At 47.5% G+C, this 22,390-nt stretch overlaps 9 protein-coding genes across 11 annotated transcripts; 5 read left to right on the top strand and 4 right to left on the bottom strand.

Annotated features, from left to right (window-relative positions):
- Window positions 1-6: 6 nt before the first annotated feature.
- Window positions 7-1,077, bottom strand: LOC136186297 (ragulator complex protein LAMTOR5 homolog). The gene is made up of 4 exons (XM_065973575.1): window positions 524-1,077; window positions 403-464; window positions 230-344; window positions 7-169 (listed from the first exon to the last, which is right to left on the bottom strand). The coding sequence occupies exons 1-4, from the start codon at window positions 556-558 to the stop codon at window positions 112-114; spliced, it is 270 nt and encodes an 89-aa protein (XP_065829647.1). The 5' UTR covers window positions 559-1,077; the 3' UTR covers window positions 7-111.
- LOC136186295 (EKC/KEOPS complex subunit Tprkb-like) lies at window positions 633-1,662 on the top strand. The gene has a single exon (XM_065973574.1). The coding sequence runs from the start codon at window positions 653-655 to the stop codon at window positions 1,187-1,189; it is 537 nt and encodes a 178-aa protein (XP_065829646.1). The 5' UTR covers window positions 633-652; the 3' UTR covers window positions 1,190-1,662.
- On the bottom strand, window positions 1,231-5,357 carry LOC136186288 (guanine nucleotide-binding protein-like 3 homolog). Of its 2 annotated transcripts, none has more exons than XM_065973562.1 (23): window positions 5,254-5,357; window positions 5,120-5,183; window positions 5,005-5,057; window positions 4,907-4,961; window positions 4,761-4,846; window positions 4,534-4,638; window positions 4,425-4,467; window positions 4,324-4,361; window positions 3,944-4,015; window positions 3,773-3,836; window positions 3,555-3,658; window positions 3,330-3,474; window positions 3,246-3,270; window positions 3,124-3,186; window positions 2,885-3,062; window positions 2,735-2,822; window positions 2,623-2,677; window positions 2,459-2,558; window positions 2,279-2,407; window positions 1,723-1,779; window positions 1,532-1,666; window positions 1,433-1,475; window positions 1,231-1,380 (listed from the first exon to the last, which is right to left on the bottom strand). In XM_065973562.1, exons 1-23 carry the CDS (start codon window positions 5,323-5,325, stop codon window positions 1,289-1,291), a joined length of 1,866 nt encoding a protein of 621 aa, XP_065829634.1. In that variant the 5' UTR covers window positions 5,326-5,357; the 3' UTR covers window positions 1,231-1,288. The 2 variants fall into 2 exon arrangements, with proteins under 2 accessions (XP_065829634.1, XP_065829635.1); XM_065973563.1 differs by having other exon boundaries at window positions 5,110-5,152; window positions 5,254-5,351.
- A 216-nt stretch (window positions 5,358-5,573) lies between these two features.
- On the top strand, window positions 5,574-8,250 carry LOC136186291 (NUAK family SNF1-like kinase 1). Its single transcript, XM_065973569.1, has 6 exons — window positions 5,574-5,753; window positions 5,973-6,093; window positions 6,548-6,699; window positions 6,867-6,932; window positions 7,053-7,308; window positions 7,367-8,250. Exons 1-6 carry the CDS (start codon window positions 5,622-5,624, stop codon window positions 8,128-8,130), a joined length of 1,491 nt encoding a protein of 496 aa, XP_065829641.1. The 5' UTR covers window positions 5,574-5,621; the 3' UTR covers window positions 8,131-8,250.
- On the bottom strand, window positions 8,248-12,487 carry LOC136186286 (alpha-aminoadipic semialdehyde synthase, mitochondrial-like). The gene is made up of 22 exons (XM_065973561.1): window positions 12,079-12,487; window positions 11,937-12,021; window positions 11,819-11,886; window positions 11,617-11,763; window positions 11,488-11,566; window positions 11,305-11,432; window positions 11,072-11,254; window positions 10,934-11,022; window positions 10,770-10,881; window positions 10,652-10,711; window positions 10,521-10,597; window positions 10,341-10,465; window positions 9,839-9,977; window positions 9,572-9,791; window positions 9,380-9,520; window positions 9,157-9,324; window positions 9,013-9,108; window positions 8,847-8,959; window positions 8,708-8,796; window positions 8,588-8,655; window positions 8,423-8,528; window positions 8,248-8,371 (listed from the first exon to the last, which is right to left on the bottom strand). The coding sequence occupies exons 1-22, from the start codon at window positions 12,460-12,462 to the stop codon at window positions 8,262-8,264; spliced, it is 2,787 nt and encodes a 928-aa protein (XP_065829633.1). The 5' UTR covers window positions 12,463-12,487; the 3' UTR covers window positions 8,248-8,261.
- A 22-nt stretch (window positions 12,488-12,509) lies between these two features.
- On the top strand, window positions 12,510-13,965 carry LOC136186284 (putative cytochrome P450 120). The gene is made up of 2 exons (XM_065973559.1): window positions 12,510-12,554; window positions 12,604-13,965. The coding sequence occupies exon 2, from the start codon at window positions 12,618-12,620 to the stop codon at window positions 13,875-13,877; it is 1,260 nt and encodes a 419-aa protein (XP_065829631.1). The 5' UTR covers window positions 12,510-12,554; window positions 12,604-12,617; the 3' UTR covers window positions 13,878-13,965.
- LOC136186285 (centromere protein K-like) lies at window positions 13,881-16,298 on the bottom strand. The gene is made up of 9 exons (XM_065973560.1): window positions 15,061-16,298; window positions 14,954-15,013; window positions 14,826-14,901; window positions 14,639-14,774; window positions 14,483-14,590; window positions 14,369-14,426; window positions 14,265-14,318; window positions 14,132-14,209; window positions 13,881-14,071 (listed from the first exon to the last, which is right to left on the bottom strand). The coding sequence occupies exons 1-9, from the start codon at window positions 15,106-15,108 to the stop codon at window positions 13,904-13,906; spliced, it is 786 nt and encodes a 261-aa protein (XP_065829632.1). The 5' UTR covers window positions 15,109-16,298; the 3' UTR covers window positions 13,881-13,903.
- On the top strand, window positions 14,902-17,639 carry LOC136186283 (HMG box-containing protein 1-like). 2 transcript variants are annotated; one of them, XM_065973558.1, is made up of 7 exons: window positions 14,905-15,316; window positions 15,407-15,566; window positions 16,008-16,701; window positions 16,760-16,817; window positions 16,869-17,077; window positions 17,127-17,259; window positions 17,313-17,639. In XM_065973558.1, the coding sequence occupies exons 1-7, from the start codon at window positions 15,302-15,304 to the stop codon at window positions 17,352-17,354; spliced, it is 1,311 nt and encodes a 436-aa protein (XP_065829630.1). In that variant the 5' UTR covers window positions 14,905-15,301; the 3' UTR covers window positions 17,355-17,639. The 2 variants fall into 2 exon arrangements, with proteins under 2 accessions (XP_065829629.1, XP_065829630.1); XM_065973557.1 differs by having other exon boundaries at window positions 14,902-15,566.
- Window positions 17,640-18,765: 1,126 nt separating this feature from the next.
- On the top strand, window positions 18,766-22,039 carry LOC136186052 (glutamate receptor 2-like). Its single transcript, XM_065973290.1, has 12 exons — window positions 18,766-19,009; window positions 19,071-19,169; window positions 19,222-19,461; window positions 19,531-19,679; window positions 19,731-19,805; window positions 19,860-20,033; window positions 20,086-20,169; window positions 20,225-20,329; window positions 20,383-20,544; window positions 20,608-20,799; window positions 20,855-21,104; window positions 21,153-22,039. The coding sequence occupies exons 1-12, from the start codon at window positions 18,892-18,894 to the stop codon at window positions 21,995-21,997; spliced, it is 2,493 nt and encodes an 830-aa protein (XP_065829362.1). The 5' UTR covers window positions 18,766-18,891; the 3' UTR covers window positions 21,998-22,039.
- Window positions 22,040-22,390: the final 351 nt, after the last annotated feature.

Here is a 22,390-nt window from a genome sequence, read left to right as displayed (position 1 = left end):
AAAGTCTACAATATGTAACTATCTATTCTCATGGGTCTATGGCTCCAAGTTAATAGCAACGAAGTACATACAAACAGGCACTACAATGCAATTTCGTTACTTTTTGACCGTTTAGAGAACTTTATTAACTGCTAGCGTAATTCCATTGTGCTGTTTGATCAAAACGTTGCTAAAGAGAGACACGTGGAAAACTAATGATGACGTCATCATCATTATTAGGATATTATACCATCCTGGCGATTCGAGAACGACGACGGGTTCTACTCCGTATGGAGCGAGTTCTCGAGCTTTGTTCGCCAATGTGGCCACGTGACCGGCTCCTTCGGGTGTCGAGTTGCCTCGAACTGCGTTTTTCCACAATTACGGCCGTTCGCGTGCTTTAGCACATACATAAAAGCTTACCTCCCAAGCAGAGACCCTTCTGATCGACGCACATCACGCCAACGACTCCTGTTTGAGCCATTCTAGAGAAAACGAAAAGTGATTACTCCCTCATGGAGGCCCCACCTCTACGAACACTTACGATTCGTCCAACTGCTTGTCCAATGCACTCTCCATTCGTCAAATAACGGCAACAAGAAAACGCCACAAAAAGCACGAACAGAACGCAATCCGGGGGCTTGACTAGACGTAGCGCGCTCTAGAACAATCAATGGAGGAAGAACGTACGCGACTTTTTCAACTCGATCTCGAGCCTTCGGTGTACGTGGGCTTGGCCCTATTCACCGACGTCAAAAATGCGGCCGATCTCCGAAAGAAAGTCGCCGACGGAAATCTAACAGGCGCCCTTCTCGAACCGAAAATGATCGTCGAAACATTTCAAGTTCTCGTCGCGGCAAACAAAACCGTTCAAGCGCTCAATCGCAAGTGCATGAAAACGCGCGGCATCCACACGGAAATCATCTACAATCTCTCTCCAACGCGCAGCATAACGGACTCGTTGAAAAAGTTCGCTATAGGGGACGAAAGCACGAGCGTTCTGCTCGCCGTCGTCGACGAAGCGAGCGGAACGATGCTACGCGACGCCTGTCGGCACGTCGACGGCCATCTCGCACATCTCGACGATCTCGTCGATTTGGCCGATAGCGCGCGCATTCGAAGTGTCTACAAAATCGGCGACAATGAATTGCGAATCGGATCGCTTCTCGACGCCGTCGTCATGAGAATGGCCACGAAGGACAATCGTTGATATCAATCGAATCGGTTGCCATAGTTTTTTTGGGTCTCCCCTTGAGTTAGTAGACAGGCTTGTATTATTTTTTTGAGTTATATTCTCATGACGCATAGATTAGAATTTGAAGTGCTCCTCAAAACTGTACGCTTCGCTCTTTTTCGCACTCAATGACAGGGCTTCTGTGCTCTCTCCCAGCTTGTCAACCACTACACGTGTGGCGGTGAAACCCCCCTTACATGCATGCACGTGCTTGCTTACCTTTCTCAAACTTCCTTTTCGATCTTTTCTTCTCCTTTACTGACTACGAAAATAATTTTTTGCGTTTGCGTGTTTCCGTTGTGAGTCTCGATCTCTTACTTTCTTTATTATTTTGTTTGTTTGAGGGTTTAGTTTGCTGAGAGCGTCATCGCGTCTCCGGTCTCTCTTTGATAACGTCTGTTGTTTTGCCTTCGATTTCCTCGTCTCGCGTAATTGCGCTTTGACCGTCATCGCCTAAAGACGCATGGGGTTCGATTGCGTCATACAAAGTGCAGCGGAGGTCACAAAACCTCTTCCTCATCCATCAACTCGGGAACAATAGAATCTTCGTTCTCGAGATCATCGACCTTGTGAAAAATGCGACAAAAAGGCGACAGTCAGACTATAGTAGTCTATCTAATAAGAAACAAAGCGACCCCAAGTCTCCTGCCATGGCCTACTCTACGTCACACGGGTACAAGAGTACAAATACGAGCTCAAACCGCAAAGCAAATCGGAACAGGACTGCGCTGAGCTTTATTAGATCAGGACCCTCGTTATCGCGCGCTATCTTCAGTCAGATCAACGCTCCGCCTTTTTCCTCTAAGTCTCTGCAGGGAGCCCCCCCTCGCGGTTTGAAAACTTAGAAGTTTAGGCACTACCACACTCCTGCAACGCGTACAGTTTTAGTTTTTAACCTGTTTCAACAGGCGCCGACAAGATCAAAAAAGCGGACGAAGCCGGTGCATAAGTCCCTTCGGAAAAAAATTCCTAAGGAACCCCTCAAACGCAAATCCCGGCAGGAAGCAATCAAATTGTACCCCCCAGGAAAAAACAGAAGTGCTGTGTGAGAAGATCATCTCTTACCGTGGGCGTACTGTCCGCTTTTTCGGTACTCATTGCGTCAACTGGTTGACTCGCTTCCAAAACCATGCCCTCGCTAGTTCCGTCGACTTCGCCTAGAACGTTCTCCTTTTCTTCCGCTTCGAGAGATTTCTGAGCAATTGGGAGTGAATGCACGCGCGAGCGCCTACGCTCTCTCCTTACCCAATCAAACTCCTTGCTCCATTGCGTCACGACTTCAGCGGACAAATGAGTGGGCAACGAGCGTGCCTCAGGCGGATGCGTGTAGAATTTAATCTGGCCCCTATACGACACAAAACAGAGCAATAAATGAATCGTCGACGAGAGGGCATTCTCTATTGCCCCACGTGTTCCAATCCTTGAGCACGGCACGCGCCGCCGCGTCGACGTCAGGCACGCCACCTGATGATAAAAAGTCAAAGAGAGAAGAAACAACGAGAAATATCGTTTTATACGCGCCTTTCTTGAGTTTTCCCATTCGCCGCGCGAGATGACTCACAAAATCGTGCACGTCGACGAAAGTAGGAATTCCATACCGAGTCATCATCTACGTATGCAAGCGGAATCGGCATTACCGGTCGGTCGCCGGCTTCGCGTCTACCCCACTACCTGATCCTTAGGACATCGTCTAAGAATGGCTTCGACGGGTGCAATCGGATCCGGAACCGTCTCGATTTTGATGCAGTTGCGTAGAACGGCGGTCGCTTGGTCGAAACGCGATGCTAGAACGATTCCCGGACTATCGATTAGACGAACGTGTTTGTCCAGCTGGATCTCCTGCATGGTCCTTTTTTAAAAAAAGAGATCGCGCGGGGGGAAGAAGTCAAAATATCGCGCCGAGTGCGTACTTAGTCACTCCTGGTGTCGCTCCCACGCCGCATACCTTCGTTCTCTTCAAACTGTTTATGAGACTATTAGAAGAGCGCGAGTGCAGATAACCACCTGATGTTAGGCTATTCGAAATACCTACCTGCTCTTGCCCACATTGGGAAAACCTAGATCAAAATCACGCTCAATAAATAAACGATCGACGTTCCAATTAGACTTTTCATACCTACGACGCCAACTCGGATTGACGTCCGAATTCCCGCGCTTCGGCAATAATTAGCCAACAGTTTCATGAGGGTGTCCGCTCCGAGGCATTGTTTGCTGCTTAGAAGCGACGTGGGGGCCAATGATGTAGCTACTTTGCTTTGGGACTAGAAATAAAAAATGAGAAGACGATAGGACTTGTGGGTGCCACCGGTGGGGGTTGGCGCGTCTCCTATCTTTCTCTGACCAGGTGCTGTTTCTGCGTTTGCGTCGATGCTTTGAATGCCACGGTTGGAAATTCATTCCTCAGGTGCTTGAGCCACAGTTCCACATTCTTCGTGGGCACGAGATCTGCATCGAAAAACGTTGACAAATAAGTGCGAAACGATTGCCCATTGACGCAAATCGCCACGGGGCGAGGCGAGGAAGCGAGAGACGAACGAATAATCATTATCAAAAACGCACCTATTTTATTCAAAACCAAGACCAACCGCTTTTGGTTTCCGCAAGCAACAACGGCTTCTTCCACCTTCGAGGAAAAGACACAAAGAGTCATCATCATTATTTCGTCATCGTCGGCGACGGCCCGGGGCGGGCGGGCGGCGAAAAAAATAACGTTTGTCTGTTAGCTCTTACCTGGGGGCATCGACAGCCCATGGGATCTCGCGCATCCAGGACTTCCAAGACAACGTCGGCCGCATTGACCACCTGGAACGCAAACAAACGGACTTGCTTCCCCTTCAGCTATTCAAATATGCTAATGAAAGCGCTTGCATAGGGATGAAGTTGAGGGGGAGGACACCGGCTTGGCTAGCAACGCCCCGCGATACAAGTAAACAGAACGGGGACGCCCATCGTCTTGTGGGGACTGCATATTCGGGTGGGATTTTGTTATGTGCAACTGCGGGTTTATAAATAGAGTGACTGTTTGATAGAAACGTGCTACCTCCCTTCCCTCCCTCCCTCCCTCCCTCCCTCCCTCCCTCCCCCCGTACACCTTTCTCTTTATGTCTGACCTTTCTGAATTCTTTGTAATATGCCTTTTTCGAGGCGTCTTGAATACGCAATAGAGCAGAGGTCAAACGATGCTAATCGTCTCTGATTTTTTCATTCTAACCTGAATATGAGCCACCACCGGATGACACGCCTTCGTCTGCTTTCTACGTATACACGTATACATACACAGCTGTGTTGGATTTCCGGAAGCGGAGCGGAAGTAAAATTACCATTTTCTCAAACGTTTCATTGCGTCGACTCGCATCTTCTTGCACCCTTGCCAATGATTTGATTCCGATTCGCTTTTGTTTTCGTTTTGCGTTCGCCTCTTCAATCTGAAATAACGTATACTCACGTCAGAGTTACTACGCGTTAGTTTCGTGAGTCACATTTGAACGCCACGCCCGCAGGCCACCCCTACTGCAGTTTTTTAAATCAGCTACGCTGACTCACTCACTTTGCGTCGTTTTCGCTCTTCCGCCTCTTTAAGCAATTCCTCTTTGAAAGGAAATTGATTTGGGATACCAGGATCCTTTGTACGTCCTGGATAGGGTCCCCCCTTTTAGGTGAACTATTGCTAAAATAGGATGTGGGGAGCTGTACTTGGATGGGATCTCTTTTTTGCGGCCTTTTTCTCTTTCCGATGATGCTCTCGAATCTAGAGCGACGCTCGAATTTGCTCCGTGCACGCTAGAACTCACTTTTTTCTCGATTTTGTATTTCTTTCGACAAGGAATACGATGACTCTTCTTTTCTATGCAAGAAAAGTTGGGTTTCCGTACGCTCTAGGCTCGAAATCGACGTACTCGGACGAACCATGCTTGATCTTCGCGAGGTGCCCGTATAAGCCTATGACGTCAATGCAGATCACGTTCACCGACTAATTTGAACCAGAACGCCCTGGTTGTCCTTGGTCGGATGCGTGGGCCTTAGCAAAACAAAACTCTAACCTCCAATCTCGAAATATCTAGTGTGAGACGAAATTTTCTCGCGTTGAGGGCTGATGCAAGTTCGTGCGTCATTCCGCGTCAAAAGGGGCAGATCACTCCGTCTGCTGCTTGAATTTCCGGTAGAAAAGGGGCGGAACAAATGAAAGCATTCTGTGTCTGACCTCACGGATCGCAGAGTGCTTATCAAATCACTAGTAGAGGTCCGCACCCCCTGCTCTAATTAGACACAAACATGCGACCTAGGCGATGATTTCATTAGAGGGCGGAACCGCTGGCGTGGCTTCTTTCGCGGACTATAAAGCGGCAGCTCCACCGTTTGTTAGGTCATATCCCCATTCGCTCGAGTCTTGCGAGAGTGTTGATCGATTATGTCTTCGACATTCGACACTGCACCGAAATCCCGACAGCAACACATGGGAGCGTATCGTGTCATCAAAACGCTCGGATCAGGAACGTATGGAAAAGTGAAACTCGCCGAGAATACGACAACTGGACAACTGGTACGCGAGCCGTTTTTAGAACGCCTCTAGTGTAATACTAAGTAACGATGCTGCATGGTTTCCTCGATCGCGCGACGGCGCGGTCACCCGTAACCAGAGTACACGATGATGTTAGGCACGGAAACGTCATCGCTTGCGTACGTGTAGGAGGATATGCCCTTCGCGCGACCGGAATTAGTAGGACTAAGTGAGCAGCTTAGTCATATTTCTCCGTACTAGGTTGCGCTGAAAATTATCGAGAAGTCGAGCATCAAGAACGCTCGCGAGATGGTTCGCGTTCGTCGCGAAGTGACGATCCAGTACGCCCTCAAACACCCCCACATCACGCAGATTTATGACGGTAAGTGCAACAAATCGCGGAATAGAGGAACAACCCGTTTTTTTTGTCGATCGATTCCCCCCCTCATTCATCGCCCTATCTCTTCGTTCTCAAATTTTTGGAAGGCCCCATGGCCGCGGCGCGCGCGATAGAACCAAAGGGGGGGCTTCGATAGCCCCGCCCCTGGCGTGTGATCGCGCCGAGTTCCAACGCATAAAACAACACGAACCCGTTGTCTTCTCACGACGATTCAAAGAAAACCTAGTAACCCTAGTTCGAATGCCCATTTGTGTAAAGCAGCGCGCTTGTGAAGTGGGCCGTGCCGCTTCAGTATAAACAAATACGAACCGCACCGTCTAAGCAACATCATTAGCAAGTCTCATCGCTGTACTGTGGTCCCTTTATCCTAATCGCGACCCGATGCTGACAGTCGCGACGAGATCGTTTAATCGAACCGCCTCTTATTTCTAAATAGTGATGGAGGACAGCCAGAGAATCGTTCTCGTAATGGAATATGTCAGCGGGGGCGAGCTCTTCGATTACATAGCGACGAAGAAAGTTTTGACTGAGGCGGAAGCGCGTCACGTGTTCCGACAAGTCGTCTCAGCGGTGCACTACTGCCACAAGGTGGGGCCCCCTTTCACTTACGCGTTTGTTGACAATACGCCGTCCTTTTACCTCCTGCCGATCGCGCGTGGGCGCGCGCGTCCGCGTTTGATAGAAACCGTAGAAGCCCCGCGATCGACCCCCCCTTCCACTATTGACTGGCATCTCATTTTACTGTCTTATTACAGAATGGTGTCACGCATCGTGATTTGAAGTTGGAAAACATTCTGCTGGACGAAAATAGGAACGTCAAGGTAATTGACGTCTCGTTTGTCGCGCGCGCCCCTTCGCTTTCCATCGAAATAGCTCTACTAAGAACCCCGCGGCGCGACGACGCACGACAATCGAAATCTAAATCCCCTTTTCTCTTTTAGCTAATCGACTTCGGTCTGTCGAATATGTTCACTCCCGACGGTTGTCTGTCGACCTTCTGTGGCAGTCCGCTCTACGCTGCACCCGAAATGATTCGCGGCGTCAAATACGTCGGCCCCGAAGTCGATTGCTGGAGTCTCGGCGTTCTCCTCTACACGCTCGTCTGCGGCAGCATGCCGTTCGACGATCGCGATCCGAAGAACCTCGTTCGCTGCGTTTCGACGGGAACCTTCCACATTCCTCGCCGGATGCCAAGCGGTAAGCGATCTTGTTTGCGTTCAAGTCGCGTTGGCTTATCGAATTTCTGCGCGCGCAGATGTACGCCGATTGGTCAAGCAGATGCTTTGCCCGTCGCCCGCACATCGGGCCGACATCGATGCCGTCAACGAGCATCCGTGGGTCAATGACGGATATCGTCTTACCCCGAGCGACGAATCGAAAGAGAAGTTGGTCGCACTTACGCGCGCCAAGCAGACTCGCAGCTGCAGCCAATCACACGCCAAGGATTTCTCGCTCGAACTGCAGACGGAAGCGCCGCAGCAGTCGCACCGACGCGCAACCCATCACGTTCATCCCGCTCTTCGCAACGTCGCCGCGCGACGCGTCGGACGAGTCGAACTGCCTCCCGTCACCGTCACAGTAACGGCGGCGAGTCCCGTTCACAATCGCGTCGCCGAATTGCAGCAGCGCGAGAAAAGCGTCTCGACGAGCAGCAGCACGAGCAGCACGGGATCGTCGAGCTGCGCCTCGTGGAGCAACAGCAGCCTCTTTCAACGCGATCATCGCAAGTTGCAGGGAACGCTTAGTAACGATAGCGGATACATGGATCGCGTTTCGTTGAGCAGCGCTGACGATTGCCCAAGTCCGTCGCGTCGACCGCGCGGAACTGTTTCAGTCAAAACGCCGGCTCCCGTTGTCGAAGAGCCTGCCGTTGTCGCGACCACTGATTCGTCGTCCAAGTTGCGTAAAATGAGAAGAAAGTTGACTGATCGAGTCGTTTTGTCGACGAGGAAGCTTCTCGGACAGATAAATAAGGGAATTCGAGGAGGACACTCTAGTTCCGATTGTAGTGAGAAATAGATGTAAGTTTTCTCTGAGAAAAACAGATTATAGATTTCAGATTTATTTCGGTTGAGTTCATACCGGTATTTTTTGATTTGTAAGTACGTTATTGAATAAAAAAAGACGAAAACCACACAACCGGCATATTCTCAGATCTTTTTGCTTTCAAATTTTAGCCGTTCACCTCGTAACTTACGCAGTAAAGGTCGCGCGATATCTTCAAAAATTGGCTCAACGACGCCTTTTTGCATGACGTCACCTAAAATAACCAATAAGTGAAAGTCTCCTACTTTTTTGATATTTTTAATGCCTTCTAGAATCATTTCAGCGGCCATTGCGGTTGGCAAACCAACTAACTTGGCCATGGCGGTAAACTTGTCATTACCGTACTCAATGAGACTGATTCTTCTCTTTTCCTGCATCAGAAAAGCCGATAAGAAGCGAAAAAAGGCACGTTAGAGACGTTTATTCTCACCGTAGAACCATCCTTCCACTTGATCCCGACTAAAAGCAGGAGGAGACAAAGATCTCTTTCTCCCTTGACTACACGAAAATTAGAATAATCGTCGCGAGGCGAGGCGAGCCTAATTCTTACCAGAATCATATTTACTTGTCAGGAGACTGCAGAGAGCGTCTAAAGGCGACCCATTCAAGTGAACGGGTTCGTTGCTGAGTAGACCCAGCCTTAAAAAAGAAAAAAAGTCGCACGCGAAGAATACGAGTTCCAAACGTACTGTTCAAGTATTTCCAACTTCTCGTGATTCCTTTCAAACCTGTCAAATAGACGCGACTTCAATTCAGACGCAGAAACGTCAGTTTCAGCAACAAGAGCACGCATCAACTGCAACTAAAAAGGCACTTCAACGTATGAGCGACTCTATGCAATGTCTTCCTCAATACCCATGTCAATGATTTAGCGTCTGGCTGCAGAAGAGGATGCTTCTCCCCGCTAAGGAGCCCCGATTGAAAAAGGGTATCCAAAGCGGATCCAAAACCCTATTAGATAATCGAAAATTTGTCTTTTAATTAATAAGCAGCTGTTGCCTTGTATCGAAGCGTTCCTCGGAGAATCGTATGAGCTGTTTCTAAACCGTATTTCTCCACATAGATCGTCGAATCTCGATTCGGATAGCCTTCGAGGCTAAATCCGGGTACGATGTCCATGGGCTGAACACAACGCAAGAGCCAGCCGCCGGGTTGAACGTCAACAACCTAAAAGGGGAAAATAAAAGACGCGTGGCGGCCGTGGGGTTTTCCATGGATCTACTTGTCCATTGCGAATGTATTTGGCTGCATTTTTCATATTATGTAATACGGTTCGAGGGCTCCACGTGAATTTGTATCGGAGAGGATTGTCGCAGTATTCGGGCGCGGGAAGACCGCCACACCAAGACTCAAAGGACACAATCTGAGAAACCCTGATAGACTCGCCAAAAATAACGCGATTTTTTTAGAATACCTCTCCTCCATTTCGCTTCGCTTCGGAAACGCACTCAATTGCGAGAAGGTGATCGATTCCGGGATCTAATCCGACTTCATTTAGTATCGTAATTCCAGCGGATTTCGCCTCTTCGTTCAGTTTTTTCATCATTTCAGACGAATAGCTAGCTGTCACCATGTTCGTTTTATGTCTAATGCACATTTGAGCTACGTGAGGATGCAGGACATTAGGCAACAAACTAGACATAAAAATGACTCGACTTATTTTTTGTGTGTGAGAATTTACCTGATTACAACGTCATGCTGCTCAATTAATTTCTCCAGCTGCTCGTTGGCTTCTCTTCCGCTATCCACAGCGAGATAAATCGGACGAGCATTGGAATACTTAGAGGCGAGATCGGACGCTTCAGACAAAACAGCGGAGGCTAGAACAAGACCCTGATAAGCGAAAATTCTCCTTATAATTTAGAATCAAGCGAACGACAAAAGAGCGCGCATTCCACACTCAGGCCTCGACGAGGAGTACAATGGGCCCCAGACACACCCACAATTTAGCGACCCCACGACTGATACATATATGGACAATCAATAGTACTATGGTTTTCACCGTCCTTATACGAGGGAAGAGCGACTGCTCAGGGATCGATATAGTGAGAGTGGTCTGCTGACACCCCAAATACGACACGTATTACCCGAGCGTCTGACTTTTCAGGCGTCTCAATTTTTGGACCCCACCATTGTGGGGAAACTTAATAATTAAAAAAAGAGAGAAATCGGCTTTTCTTTACCTATTGTCAAATGGCGGTCTGGATCTCGTGCCAAATATTCAACAACTGGACCGCTAACGTGTCCAGAACCGAGAATCAAAACTTTTTGCTTAGGAGCCCCACCCGCCATTATTTCACTCTCGTTTCTATATGTATAAATAGTTAGACATCTTTAGCCCGGGCCACACACCCCTAAATTACGCTGTTTCGTTTTCTCGACGCAGATCAGCAATATACTCGTAGTTGGGGGCCAAGAAGCCATTATAGGCAATAACAGCCTAAAAGCAGCGGGACACTAGAACAACAAATCGCACAGCGGGAGGATAACCCACATCCTTGACAACACAAGACACAGGTGCATTTCGGAACTCACGCGACCCGCCCAATCTCAGCTGAAAAAAATAAAAAGCGGGATACTCAACTAATGAGAAACGTACGCCACCCACGTACGATTTCCTCGATGTAGGGAGAAAGCTGACTACCGAAGAAATCGGTCGCTTCGCGTGGTAGCTGCGCTGGCATATTGTCGATGGACGAAACGAGAACACCGTCAGCTGACATGCTGAGAGAATTCATGAGAGGGGGCCCCCACAAAACGAGAGACAAATACGTACTCTCCGCGGATGTTCTTATTTGTCGTCGCGTTGTAGACCACAAAGGGATCGTCAATTGTCGTGCATTCAGTCATGAATTCAATAGACCCCTGAGAACTAAATTAAAAAAAAGGAAATTGAGCCTTTCGTGGCGTATACCCCAATATCAGCTGATATGTCGCAGATAGCCAAGAGTCGATGAGGAAGCGTCGGCTCTCCGGGAGAGAATTTTCTATTGGGATCGGAGACCAATAAGCGTCGGGCATCGGCGTTCATGAGAAGACGCGGAGCGCGCACGTCCCAATACATCCCATTGATAAGAACGCTTGTGAACGGGGCAATCTTCGAAGAGAAAAAGGTTAGTCGGAGTCGAACGTCTGATCTCATCTCACTTTTCTCGCAAAATTCGACTCGTACATGTCGGGGTTTCTTTTCAAGTCTTCCTTGTCGTATTCGGCGCCGTCTTTGCGCACGAGATAGTCTCGTCGTCTCACAATGGCACCGTAGACTCTCCTCGTATCTATAATGCAATGACATGGAAAGGAGAATCGCGATATAGTGGTCTTTAGATCGACCTCCCGTCTTGACAACGTTCTCCAGTTCCGCTGGATCGACCATTTCAACAGGCAAGTGCTTAAACACTTCTTGAGCTCCCTAGAAGAAGAATCAATAGACGTAGACCAGACAGTGAAAAAAAATCTTGCCTGAGACACGTTGCCTCTTCCAGTGAACACAAACGTCATGGGACCGAGAATTTCAGGCAGTAAACCATACTCAATTTCCCTTGCCACGCTAGCTATAGCCGCTTTAGCAGCACTGCTATTGGGATAGTTATGAGCCGTGCCTATATGCTATGGAAAGAAAGCTCTGAGCCAGTACTAGGTGAGATACAAATACAAAAGGTACCATAAATGGTGTGTGATGGCCAAATGCAAGTAATCGAAGACCAATACCGTGTAGAATATTAATCATTCCTGTGTCGTCACCGTGAATTTATTATTAGAAAACAATTTTGTTCTCATACCAGTGGTGCCTGCATACTTTCCAAAAGCAACGACTCTTCGACCTTCAAGATTGACCATCTTTTCGTAGTCAACAAGCCGTATTCGCTATAGAAGAGAAGCACCCCCATGAAGCAGCCAGAGACGTAGAAAAAATATCAATACTTTTTGTAAAATTGCATCGAGGAGAGGCATGTTAGCCGGCTGGGCTTTGATAGTGTGCGAAAAGAAGGTGTACGTCTTGTCGGCGATGAGATGATCGATGGGAATCGATTTGATGCCAACGATAGCCGACGCTTCGCTTATATCGTCTTGAATGATCGCTCCCGCTTGCTTGTACTCTTGCGTTGTGTATGCACGACGCGTTGACGGCTGGACAATTACTCGAATGCCGCTGCGAACCATTTGCTGGACTTGAAGTGGAGAAAAGGGCGCCCGACGCTCCCACACCGAGCTTTCTTCGCGCGCTATTGCCAAAACGAAGTCGTACGAGTTGTACAAAGCGCTAGCCATGGTCCGATTCGAGACAAAAGGCCACTTTCTCAACATAACGCGTGCGGCGTGATTTTTGTGCAGTGACGTCACTTTATTCCGGGATCTAGCCTACATAGCTTGTCCCTGTTGTTCTCGCTTCTGCTAAGGTTAGTTCCGTAGAACGTAGTGTTAGCGTGTGAGTACATGTACTTATAGGTTCCTTTTTGAGAATGGCACGAAAATTACCACCGTGTGGTACGAAATTCGGCTTTCTCGTCGACGAATCGGTCTCATTTGCTCGCGATCCAATGCAGTACATTCAAAAGAAACAAACGGCTTCGGGCAGCACTCTCTTTCGCACGCGAATTCTCGGCAAATCGACCGTCTTCGTCACATCGAACGACGACGTTCGTCGTCTTCTTCAAGAACAGGCGTCGAACTACCATCGCTCGGCGCTCTCTCACATCGAAGACTTATTCGGCGTGCGTAGCATCATTTTCGCCGACAACGACGATTTCGCTCGCCTCCGTTCGATAATACAGTCGGTCGTCGAACCGAAGCGAATTAGCGCTCATAATGCGCTCATCGATTCGGTGATAGACGATCATTTGCGCGAGCTCAGTGTCGACGGGGGCGTGGCTCTCTATAAGACTTTCAAAGCGCTTGCGACCGATCTCTCGCTAGCGCTCTTTCTCGGCATGGATGGCGATGAATTGCGTCGTACGTCCGGTCAATTTACCGAACTCACGACCGAGCACTGGCGCGGAGTCGTCTCGCTTCCGGTTCAATTCAAATTGCCGTTTTACGGAAAATCGCGCTTTCGCGCCGCGATGGAAGCGCGCTCTAAACTCATGACTGAAATCTACGATCGAATGCGACGCGCCGACGAAACGACGTTGCTTCGCGCACTCGCCGACGGAGGCTTCGCCGACAAAGAAGAAGCGGCTATACACGTTCTCCTTTTCGTATCCGCGCTCGCTCCCAAAGCACTCGCCTCACTCCTGACGTCATTTTGCTTGGAATTAGCAAAAAACGACTCGTGCCGAGAACGCGCGCTAAACGACGACGGTTACCTAGACGACGTTCTTCTCGAAATCGAACGCCTGTGGCCGCCCTTTTTGGGCGGTCGAAAAATAGCAACGCGCGATTTTCGTCTCGGAGACTACGTCATTCCACAGGGGCATTCCATCATTTATACAACATTCACGGCGAATAGAGACACTTCCTTGTTTCCTGACCCGGAAAAATTCAATCCCGCTCGCTGGTCGACTTCGAACGCGGACCATCGCGAGATGGTGTGGACGTTTGGTGGTGGACAGCGTGGCTGCGTGGGCAAGGCACTGTCTAAGGCACTCGTCAAACGATGCTGTCTTTATTTAGTGAAAAATTACACGTGGTCGTTTTCCGATGGTCTGGACTTGAAAATAAAGTGGCTTCCTGTTACGAGACCGCGAGAGCATGTGATAGCGCGTTTTTCAAAAAGAAAATGAAACTTGGTTATAAGTCATAATTATTATTAGAGGGATTTGTGGAATGGAATGAGTTTGATTTCTCTTGAATTAGACGGGTTGAACAGGGCGATGCCACATTGGACTAAGATTGTTACATACCCTGGCCAATAGCCGGCGTCAGTCGCGTCGCGATAGGGATAATGGGGTCTGGTCACGTGAAGAAGAGACAACTCCTAGACACGGAAAAAAATTGTCACTATGTGTCCGTGCTTGGCGTCTTGCGTCATCATCACCTCGATTATCTTTGTAAGAGACTTAGTACAGCTTGGACTTTGTCCATAGAACGATTCTAAGGTGGCTGTTCCTTGACCCTTGGTCAAAAGACGAGTATACATTATATAGATAGATTATAAGAGGAGTCTTCACTTTTCTTTTCTTCTGCGTTTGAGGTGACGAAAAGTATTCCGTAGCCACTTCGTCCTAGAGCCAGATCACCATAATTCCCTGCCCACTTGACTATGCACTATGACCATTTGTTTAGAAAGACGCTCAAGCTGTTTCTTCAATTTTCTCTTGTCTGCGTTACCCCTTCCCAAACCAATTCATCTAAAACCTATTTTGCATTCCATTGTGACACCATTTACCGAGTCGAGACGGCAGACGACGGAGTGGCGCCAACAACACGAGCCTCGTCCAATTTTGCGTCGATCTGTCCTTTGATTTCCAAGAACTGACTCCGCCTCTCGTTCAATCTGACGTCCCGTTTTTAGAAAGATGAAACCGCTATTAGAGTCTCTTACTGAGCCAATCGGCGCTCGGCTCGACTCCTGCATTCTTCGAGAGCCTTTGAAGATGCCGCTAAATCGTCGTTAGTTCGTTTTAGGCCAGCCAACACATTGGGTTCAATCGTTTCCGGGGTGGTGAAAAAAACCAATGCTGTAACCAATGCTCTTTACGTGCCCCTTACGTCTAGCCGAGCCACTCTACCTTCGTGTGTCTGCTCCTTTAGGACTTCCGCTTCGGCTTTGGCGAGACTTTCGTGCCACACGCCCACTTTCCATGGCTAATGTACCCCGCGTAAAGGTTTAGGGGGTTCGAGACAACTCTCTTTGTACCGATAGAGTCGATTCGTCGATCGGATCGACTGTTTCGTAGGCTGCGCATTCGGTTTTGAGCTAGAAGTGCTCTTATTTGTTCGTGCAGCTTATGTAGTCGATCTTACGGCTTCTATCTCAGCCTTCAAGCTTTGCAGAGCATTCGTATCGACCATTGAGGAGAGAAATCAAAAAAGTTCCTCTTTGTGATCAAGACGCACGCGCATTACGACTTTCCTAAACATAATCCCTATTGTTAAGTACGGGCACTTTGGAACGCTAGCGTTTCCATGTAACAGCCAATCAGCGATGAGCAGTTAAGATAAAATATTGCGACACGCGCATTGAACGTTGAGGAACGGTTTGAATATGGCGGCCTCGCCGGTAAGTGGCCGCGATTGGAGCAGGAAAAATGAACTCGCCTGCATCCCGCACGTGGCAAACGACTCATTTCGGTTTCCGCTTTCTCGCCAGGTTCTAGAAATTCTGTCGAAAGATCGCAGCGCAAGTCCTTGCTTCCCGTCGTCCCATTCAAACTCGACGGTCTTCGGCAAGCGACGAAAATCGACGTCGCCACTGCTCAACATCACCGATCTCAATTGCCACGAGGCGATAGCCTACGAAAGCCTAACAGGTAACTTGTGTAGCACCTTCGCAGTGCAACCCAAATTTCGCGCGGCTCGCGACGACGAAATGCGCACTGATTCGCGATTCCCCGATCGTTCGCTCGCTCGCGCGTCTTTGGCCCGACAGCGCGTTCTCGCGCGAGTCGCCGATTGACGACGAAACGAAAAGTCAAAATGGCGATCGATTCATTGTCGTTTGAAGCTCGCGCCGCGCTGCATCGTCGAACAATCCTCCCTCCCCCACGTGATAAGCTAAATCCCTTCGAAAATACACTGCGCGTCTTCGTTCGCGCACGCGAATCGATCGTTCGCTGACAAAAACGAATCGAACGAAGGAACGCGGCGTCGAGCGTCACACGCGCGCGCGCGACAAAAATCTTTCCCCCCACGGCGGCCCCGAACGCAAAACGGGACGTCGATTGCATAACGAATCTATGAACCTTTGTTAGACGATTCGATCGAGCTTCGCGCGCCGCTCGTGAAGCGTCCACGAACGATCGCCTGTCCAACGCCCTCTCCCGCCGCCCGAACCGTCGATCCGGCAAGCGCGCACGTCATTCCTCCGACTTCGCCAGCGAAATCGAAACCAGCGCAGGCCGAATCACAGCGAAACGAAGATCCGCGAACCGATTGGCTCACCGAATTAGCCATAATCGCAACGGGCCCCCAAAGTCCTCTTCTTCGCGACGTCGATGACGAATTTACCGCCGCCGCCGCCGCGACCGTTGGCATCATTCATCCAGCGCTCGCTTGGAATTGCTTTCTTCCCGGCTCGAAACTTCGATCGAACGACGACGGGACGTTTCTCAACATCGAAGAAATTCGAACGCAGAAACGCGCGCAGGAGCGCGTCGGCATACGCGACGACGATCAGCTACAATTGACCGCCTATCGAGCGTCACACGACAACGCTAAAGTCCTCCTAGCTACATTTCATTCGGGAGACGAAGGAAACGAAATCGACGGCGATTGCATTACGGCGGCAATCGCTTGCGATCATCCGTTCATTGTCAAGGGAAAGGGATGGTGTTCTCTTGACCCTGAGACGACGGAACGACGTTATAAGCAAGCGTGTCGCATGCTTGAAGTCAATGACGTTTGTTTGCCTTGTACATTCGATAATATCTTCTTAGCTGAATCTGGGTAAGAACCATGGAAAAAAAGATACATGTATTTATTTATTTATTTATTTCCTCTTTAGTCTTTGTCTGTCCGAGTTAGATTCAGATGCCGTTTTGGTTTTGAGTAATATGGCTAGAGTGAGTTCAATATATATTATTCATTAATTATTATTATTTCTTCTCTTTTAGCAACGTAGTGTCAATGAAGCGAGTCCCTTGAGTTCTCCGGCGATGTCGGACAGCGCTTCAGGTCCTCCCAAGTCGACTGTTCCCCAAGGCAAGAAGAGACTGACGAAGAAGAATCCCGATCGTGTGAAACGTCCCATGAATGCGTTTATGCTCTTTGCTAAGCGTTATCGGACGGAAATAACGCAAGACAATCCCGGAAAAGATAATCGGTAGGAAATTTATTTACAAAAAGAAAATATCTTATTGTTTTTTTCTTAGGACTATTAGTGTTATTTTGGGGGATAAGTGGAAGGAAATGTCTTGGGAAGAAAGAGAGAAATTCGTTATAGAAGCCAAATATTTAGCCAAGGAACACAAGAGATTGAATCCGGATTGCTGGAAACGAAGAAAGGTAACAAGATTAATTAAAAAAATTTTAAATCTTCTATTGTTCTTTTCCTAAAGGATTCCAGTTCAAAGAATAAGAGCTCTTTAATGATTAAGTAAAGATGGAGAAGTTTTTACATTTTCTACCTTTCCTGGATAGAATTGTGGTGTTTGATTGAAGAAGACTTGAAGGGTACTGCGTAGACTGACTACTATAGTACTAGTGATAATCTCTCATATTTTCCCCTGTCTCTTTTCTGAACTTTGATGCATGTAATAGATATTCATTTTCCCCTCTTTGTCTACTTGTGTAGATACAATGTGATGATTATACTGCTGCAGATTTAGATTTGATTATTGATTAGGTTTCATTTCATTTGTCAATAAAAAGCATGTTGCTAATGACCCGGAGGTGTCTTGGTAATTACAATTCCGGTGAATGAATTCACACCAGACCTCCGTTTGGGAATCCACTCCTCGATGATATGCAGCAAAAGTTCTTGTGACTAGGGCGTTGCATGGATGTCGAAAACGTCTGTTCAGTGAGTATCTCTACATATTAGCTATTTGTTTTTGCGTTTAGTGATCGTTTCTGAGAGCATGTGTTGCGTCTGTGTGTGAATTGCCGCGTCAGTTCCAATACTAAACTTGGGATGAAGAGCGGGAATGAGCTAGGAGACGTTGCATATGTCAATTGATCCTTGATCAATGGTCACATTTGCAAGGAAAAGCCGATTAGCTTGCAATTGGATACATACTTCTGAACTAATTTGGGATTGCTTGAGAGGCTCGGGTAACGCGTGTGATGAACCATACGGATGTTGCATAGAAAACGGCTTTTCTTTCTCGCGCAGAACTTTGACTTCCCTGTCAGTAAGAGATAAAACAACTTTAAGGTGACTTCACTGGCTGTAGCAAAGGACGAGCAATAACCATGGAATAAGATTCTCCTCGCTTTTATAATGCCGTGGACTCTCTCCACGTCGGTTTCAGTTGCTGACGGAGAAGAGACCTTCCTGTGTATGCTGCTATAGCAGCGTCATTGGCCATAGGATCGTCTTCTCTTTTATATGCTAGTCTAAAGCAATGCAAGGAGGAGCGGGGAAATCAAATGGAAATGGATGGACTATCATGGCCATGTCAAAATGATCAAAGGCACCAGCCCGGATAAGTTTCTGCGCTGCAAGAAAGAATCGGTAATAAGTACTTTATTGAATTATAAATTACCAGCTCCGGCTATTAGATCATGGGTAAAGCGTAGAGAATGCCTATGCCTATGTTTTTTTAGATCCGTGACCATCCGTCTCCGCTTTTCCGCCAAACACAGCGTCGAGTTTGTAGCCGGATTCTCCGTCGAATTCGTGATTATTCAGGAACTCTGCTAGGAGTCCATGCGCAGAGTGTTCTTCGTACAAAAGCGCTGCTTACGTTGCAGAGATCGCGCCGTTTCGTCAATCGCTGCACATGCAGGCCCCAAGCTAAATGATCCGGGTGCGCACTAGCTGCGCGCTTTATCCACGCCTGACTGGAAATGACGCTTGTCCTTGGCTCTCTGTCTACTAATTTAATTTGGAATTCGAGATCTTTACGCAGGGCAATTTACGTGTAGAAGCCGATTAATTTGCCGACTCATCGCGCGCTACAGATAGGCGACATTATGAGTGACCTTTCGAACTACAATCTACTCAACTTGAAATTGCTTTTCGTGACCCTTGCCGTTCTCGCTCGCGGCAACCCGATGACATCGTCGCATCGTGACTCTGACGTTCACTTTGGTGAGCATTCTTTGCCGCTGCATCAAAAACTATATTACTAGTAGTTCCTTTTTGCTGGCAGTGGTGCTTCAGGATGAGCGGGAGCCATTTGTCGCTAAGGAGCAGTTGGCCCTTCTGCTGGGCGGGGCCGAAAGAGTCGTGTACACGTCGGCACTGAATAGTGTGTTTTACGCCGTCAATATTTCCGCGATTCCTAACCGTTTTACGTATAGATTGCGACATTGTGTGCAACGTTCCTGTAGTCCACTTGACTCACATTTGTTTGTCTACTTCGGATTTCCGCATTCCTACGGTAACAGTTCCCATGAACTCTACGACGAAGAACGCCGCCGGTCGCTGTGCGAGAGAAATTGGCCTTGGGCATTCGGCTGAAGGACAGATGAAAGTTGTAGCTCTCGCCGCAAGTCGCTTTCAGTGGAGTCGCATTCTTTTGCATACAGATGAAGAGCGAAGTACGTTCGTTTCGATCATTTACCGTAATACACTGTACGTATACCACTATTGATCGTTTTCTACTTTAGGTTTCGACTTGCTTCGCCTACTTGGACAAAGAACGGGATTTACTGTTTTCAGCTCTGCTTTGCTCAGTGACGAAGAAGCCATGGAGATTTTTGTTGATCTAGTCATGGTTCACTGTAATACGCGCACATGTTATCTTCGCTTCATTGCGGTGCAGAGTGAAATTTTCAACGGCATGCAATAACTACTGATTGCATTCTAGATGCTTAAATTGTGGCAGGAAAAAGAGCCTACGAAAAATATTGCGTGGCTGGTAACAGAAGACATTGCGTGGGAGGTAAATTAGCTATAGACTGCTGCAGTTAAATTGCCACTAGTAACTTTTGCATAGATTGAATCCAAGCCATCGTTTTGGAAAGACATAGCGGTAGTGTCTAATGCTGTCGACGTAGAATTGTTGGGGGTAGAAAGGGTTATACCGGAAAGAATGCGAATTCAATCACTTGAGAAGGCTATGAAATGCGAACTATTTGCTCACTGTCCATCAGCAAATAAACGAGCACAGGTCTCTTATCGCATCATCTGATCATCATCATCCTCATCATTTATTACTACAGGCAAACTTGATGTCTGTTTATGATGCTATTTTGCTTATAAAGTCTACTGCTGATAAACATTTTGAAGCGTTTGCTGATCGAAAGGTAAGCAAACATTAATATGTACCACTCAATAAAGACATTTAAGCGTTTCGTAAAGCTTGATTCGATTTTTGGAGCATCTGAGACAATTGTTTTTGAATCATCAGGAAAGGCTAGAGTTTATTCTTCTTATAACATATTGCGTCTTAGTGGATCAGGGAAGGTGCGTATTTTAGTATGCCGGCGCCACGAAAAAGGCTGCACACTTGTATGTAGATCGCTTACGTGAGCGGCAATGATCTGATGGTCTCGGAGCCTTTGTTTGAAGAGGATCTTAGTCGTTCACCTCAGAACAGACGACGAAGGGACGTAGTGTCATTTCCTACGAAGTGCCCTAGCATTGACCATCCATATCACTTCAATGTGACTTCAGTAGAAGTACAATCTATTGCGTGATTATGTTGCAACCTTAGTAGATTAATTAAGATATATTTTATATAGGAGCGTCCTTTTCTTTTCGTCAATGATACGGGCTCGTATGACGGACTGGTTGTTGATCTGATGAACGAGTTGCAGAAGCGCATGCATTTCACTTATACAATTATTCCAGCTCGTGAAAACAAGTATGGAAACATAATCGACAAAAATGGAAGTGTCACTGCTACAGGAATGATGGCACAGCTTCTTGAATGTGTAAGACTGACATATAGGAATTGTTGCATAACCTCTTTGTGACTCTTTCTAAAAGGAAGCTGATCTTGCCGTTGCAACTCTTTTTGTAACCAGTGAACGGGAAAAGTATATTTCATTTGCTGACACTTGCTGGATGGATGCTAGTTTGACTTTGTATGGCTATAAGAAAACAGTGGAAGAGAAGAACATTTTAGCATTTCTTCGTCCCTTTTCCTGGGAACTTTGGTTAACTCTCTTAGGAATGCTCTTTACGTATCCATTTGTTCTGTCGCTATTTCGTATAACAAATGTGGAACTGACTGATGGTGAGTAACAAACGTTGATACTTTTGTGTCTAGAGCTGTTTCTTTCAGGATTGTTCATAGCGTTTTGCAATCTGTATCTTGAAAGCGTGTGGCAGCTCTTTAGCACGATGACTCAACAAGGTATGGAAACGGATACTGACAGCAATGAAACTGTTGAAGTGCCTACCACTGGCAATAAGCACAAGATGAGAAACACGTTTTCATCACGTCTTCTTTTTGGCGGCTGGTTCTTTTTTACTATTATTGTTGTTGCTACGTACACGGCCAATTTAGCGACTTTTTTTGTAGCCGACACTATTCCAACAGGAATTCAAAGTGTTGACGAGCTTGCTGATCAAACAAATGTTCAATATGGCACAGTGATTGACTCCGCCGCTGAACGTTTTTTTCACACTTCAAGTATAGATAAATACCGCAAAATGGGTAACTTTATGAAAAAGACAAAAGACGTCATGGTTGCAAACGCTCATGAGGGATATGAACGAGTTCGCAACAATAGCGGTCGCTATGTTTTCATTTGGGACGACCTGTCACTTGGGTACGCTGTAAGCACAAGTCCACATTGCAACACTAGGCTTATTGGACGAGATTTTGACAAAAGAGGTTACGGAATTGGAATGCGCCAGGGACAGCCGTATAGAAGAAACTTCACGACGGCACTGCTCCAATTGAAAGATGACGGATCTGTTGAAAAGTTGCGCGATCAATGGATAACTAAAGCAGGAGCGTGTCAGCCTAATGAACAAGAAGGAGACAACGTGGGAAGACCGCAACCCTTAAAGCTGAAGGCTTTTGGGGGTGCGTTTGTCATTTTAGCCGCAGCAGTTGGCTTGGCTGTAATTTCGTGGGGTTGTTTTTGGTTATATCGTCGTTTGATGGATCGTAGACAGTAGTACCGATTTTCTTTCTCGTCACATGATATCATATCTGTGTGAGCCGGGTGTTTTGAACTTTCTGTCGTCACGGTGTATCTTCAATTGAAGGAGGTCATGCTAAGGATCACGACTTCTGTCAACTAGAAATGAGGTCTGACGCGAAGACGAGGCGTCTTTTGAAGCAGTGCACCTTCGCGTCTTTATTTTCTTGCCTGTCTCGAGGCGGCCTTCCTTTTTGAGTAAACTAATCGCCTATTCCCCCGCTCCTTTCTCGTCCAAGGTTCAATCTAGTCTACTGGGCCATGTCTGCGCAGGGAATCGGTACTCTATTGCCTAGCAACATGTTTATTACGGCGCATTCCGTGAGCTGGCGGCGTTCTCTCACTGACGAACTTTTCTCGCAGTACTTTG

The sequence above is a fragment of the Oscarella lobularis genome, chromosome 4 (genome assembly GCF_947507565.1).
Source record: "Oscarella lobularis chromosome 4, ooOscLobu1.1, whole genome shotgun sequence".
Taxonomy (NCBI): Eukaryota; Metazoa; Porifera; class Homoscleromorpha; order Homosclerophorida; family Oscarellidae; genus Oscarella; species Oscarella lobularis.
This window is presented reverse-complemented; position numbering and strand designations above follow the sequence as displayed.

Excerpts from the sequence above, each read along its gene's own strand:
- LOC136186297 (XM_065973575.1), bottom strand. The coding sequence starts at position 558 with ATGGAGAGTGCATTGGACAAGCAGTTGGACGAATC. Across the intron at positions 465-523 it reads GACAAGCAGTTGGACGAATC|AATGGCTCAAACAGGAGTCG; the intron begins GTAAGTGTTCGT and ends CGTTTTCTCTAG. Across the intron at positions 170-229 it reads GTTCTCGAATCGCCAGGATG|CAACGTTTTGATCAAACAGC; the intron begins GTATAATATCCT and ends GTCTCTCTTTAG.
- LOC136186295 (XM_065973574.1), top strand. The coding sequence starts at position 653 with ATGGAGGAAGAACGTACGCGACTTTTTCAACTCGATCTCGAGCCTTCG.
- LOC136186288 (XM_065973562.1), bottom strand. The coding sequence starts at position 5,325 with ATGACGCACGAACTTGCATCAGCCCTCAACGCGAGAAAATTTCGTCTC. Across the intron at positions 4,962-5,004 it reads AATACAAAATCGAGAAAAAA|ATTCGAGAGCATCATCGGAA; the intron begins GTGAGTTCTAGC and ends GCGTCGCTCTAG. Across the intron at positions 4,847-4,906 it reads AAAAAAGAGATCCCATCCAA|GACGTACAAAGGATCCTGGT; the intron begins GTACAGCTCCCC and ends GACCCTATCCAG.
- LOC136186291 (XM_065973569.1), top strand. The coding sequence starts at position 5,622 with ATGTCTTCGACATTCGACACTGCACCGAAATCCCGACAGCAACACATG. Across the intron at positions 5,754-5,972 it reads ATACGACAACTGGACAACTG|GTTGCGCTGAAAATTATCGA; the intron begins GTACGCGAGCCG and ends TCTCCGTACTAG. Across the intron at positions 6,700-6,866 it reads CGGTGCACTACTGCCACAAG|AATGGTGTCACGCATCGTGA; the intron begins GTGGGGCCCCCT and ends GTCTTATTACAG.
- LOC136186286 (XM_065973561.1), bottom strand. The coding sequence starts at position 12,462 with ATGTTGAGAAAGTGGCCTTTTGTCTCGAATCGGACCATGGCTAGCGCT. Across the intron at positions 9,521-9,571 it reads CGAAGCGAAATGGAGGAGAG|ATTGTGTCCTTTGAGTCTTG; the intron begins GTATTCTAAAAA and ends AGGGTTTCTCAG. Across the intron at positions 9,325-9,379 it reads AATACATTCGCAATGGACAA|GTTGTTGACGTTCAACCCGG; the intron begins GTAGATCCATGG and ends TTCCCCTTTTAG.
- LOC136186284 (XM_065973559.1), top strand. The coding sequence starts at position 12,618 with ATGGCACGAAAATTACCACCGTGTGGTACGAAATTCGGCTTTCTCGTC.
- LOC136186285 (XM_065973560.1), bottom strand. The coding sequence starts at position 15,108 with ATGGTCGATACGAATGCTCTGCAAAGCTTGAAGGCTGAGATAGAAGCC. Across the intron at positions 14,902-14,953 it reads TCGACGAATCGACTCTATCG|CCATGGAAAGTGGGCGTGTG; the intron begins GTACAAAGAGAG and ends GGGGTACATTAG. Across the intron at positions 14,591-14,638 it reads GCCGAGCGCCGATTGGCTCA|ATTGAACGAGAGGCGGAGTC; the intron begins GTAAGAGACTCT and ends ACGGGACGTCAG.
- LOC136186283 (XM_065973557.1), top strand. The coding sequence starts at position 15,302 with ATGGCGGCCTCGCCGGTAAGTGGCCGCGATTGGAGCAGGAAAAATGAA. Across the intron at positions 17,078-17,126 it reads AATCCCGGAAAAGATAATCG|GACTATTAGTGTTATTTTGG; the intron begins GTAGGAAATTTA and ends TTTTTTTCTTAG. Across the intron at positions 17,260-17,312 it reads ATTGCTGGAAACGAAGAAAG|GATTCCAGTTCAAAGAATAA; the intron begins GTAACAAGATTA and ends CTTTTCCTAAAG.
- LOC136186052 (XM_065973290.1), top strand. The coding sequence starts at position 18,892 with ATGAGTGACCTTTCGAACTACAATCTACTCAACTTGAAATTGCTTTTC. Across the intron at positions 19,462-19,530 it reads GCATACAGATGAAGAGCGAA|GTTTCGACTTGCTTCGCCTA; the intron begins GTACGTTCGTTT and ends TTTCTACTTTAG. Across the intron at positions 20,330-20,382 it reads GTCTTAGTGGATCAGGGAAG|ATCGCTTACGTGAGCGGCAA; the intron begins GTGCGTATTTTA and ends ACTTGTATGTAG.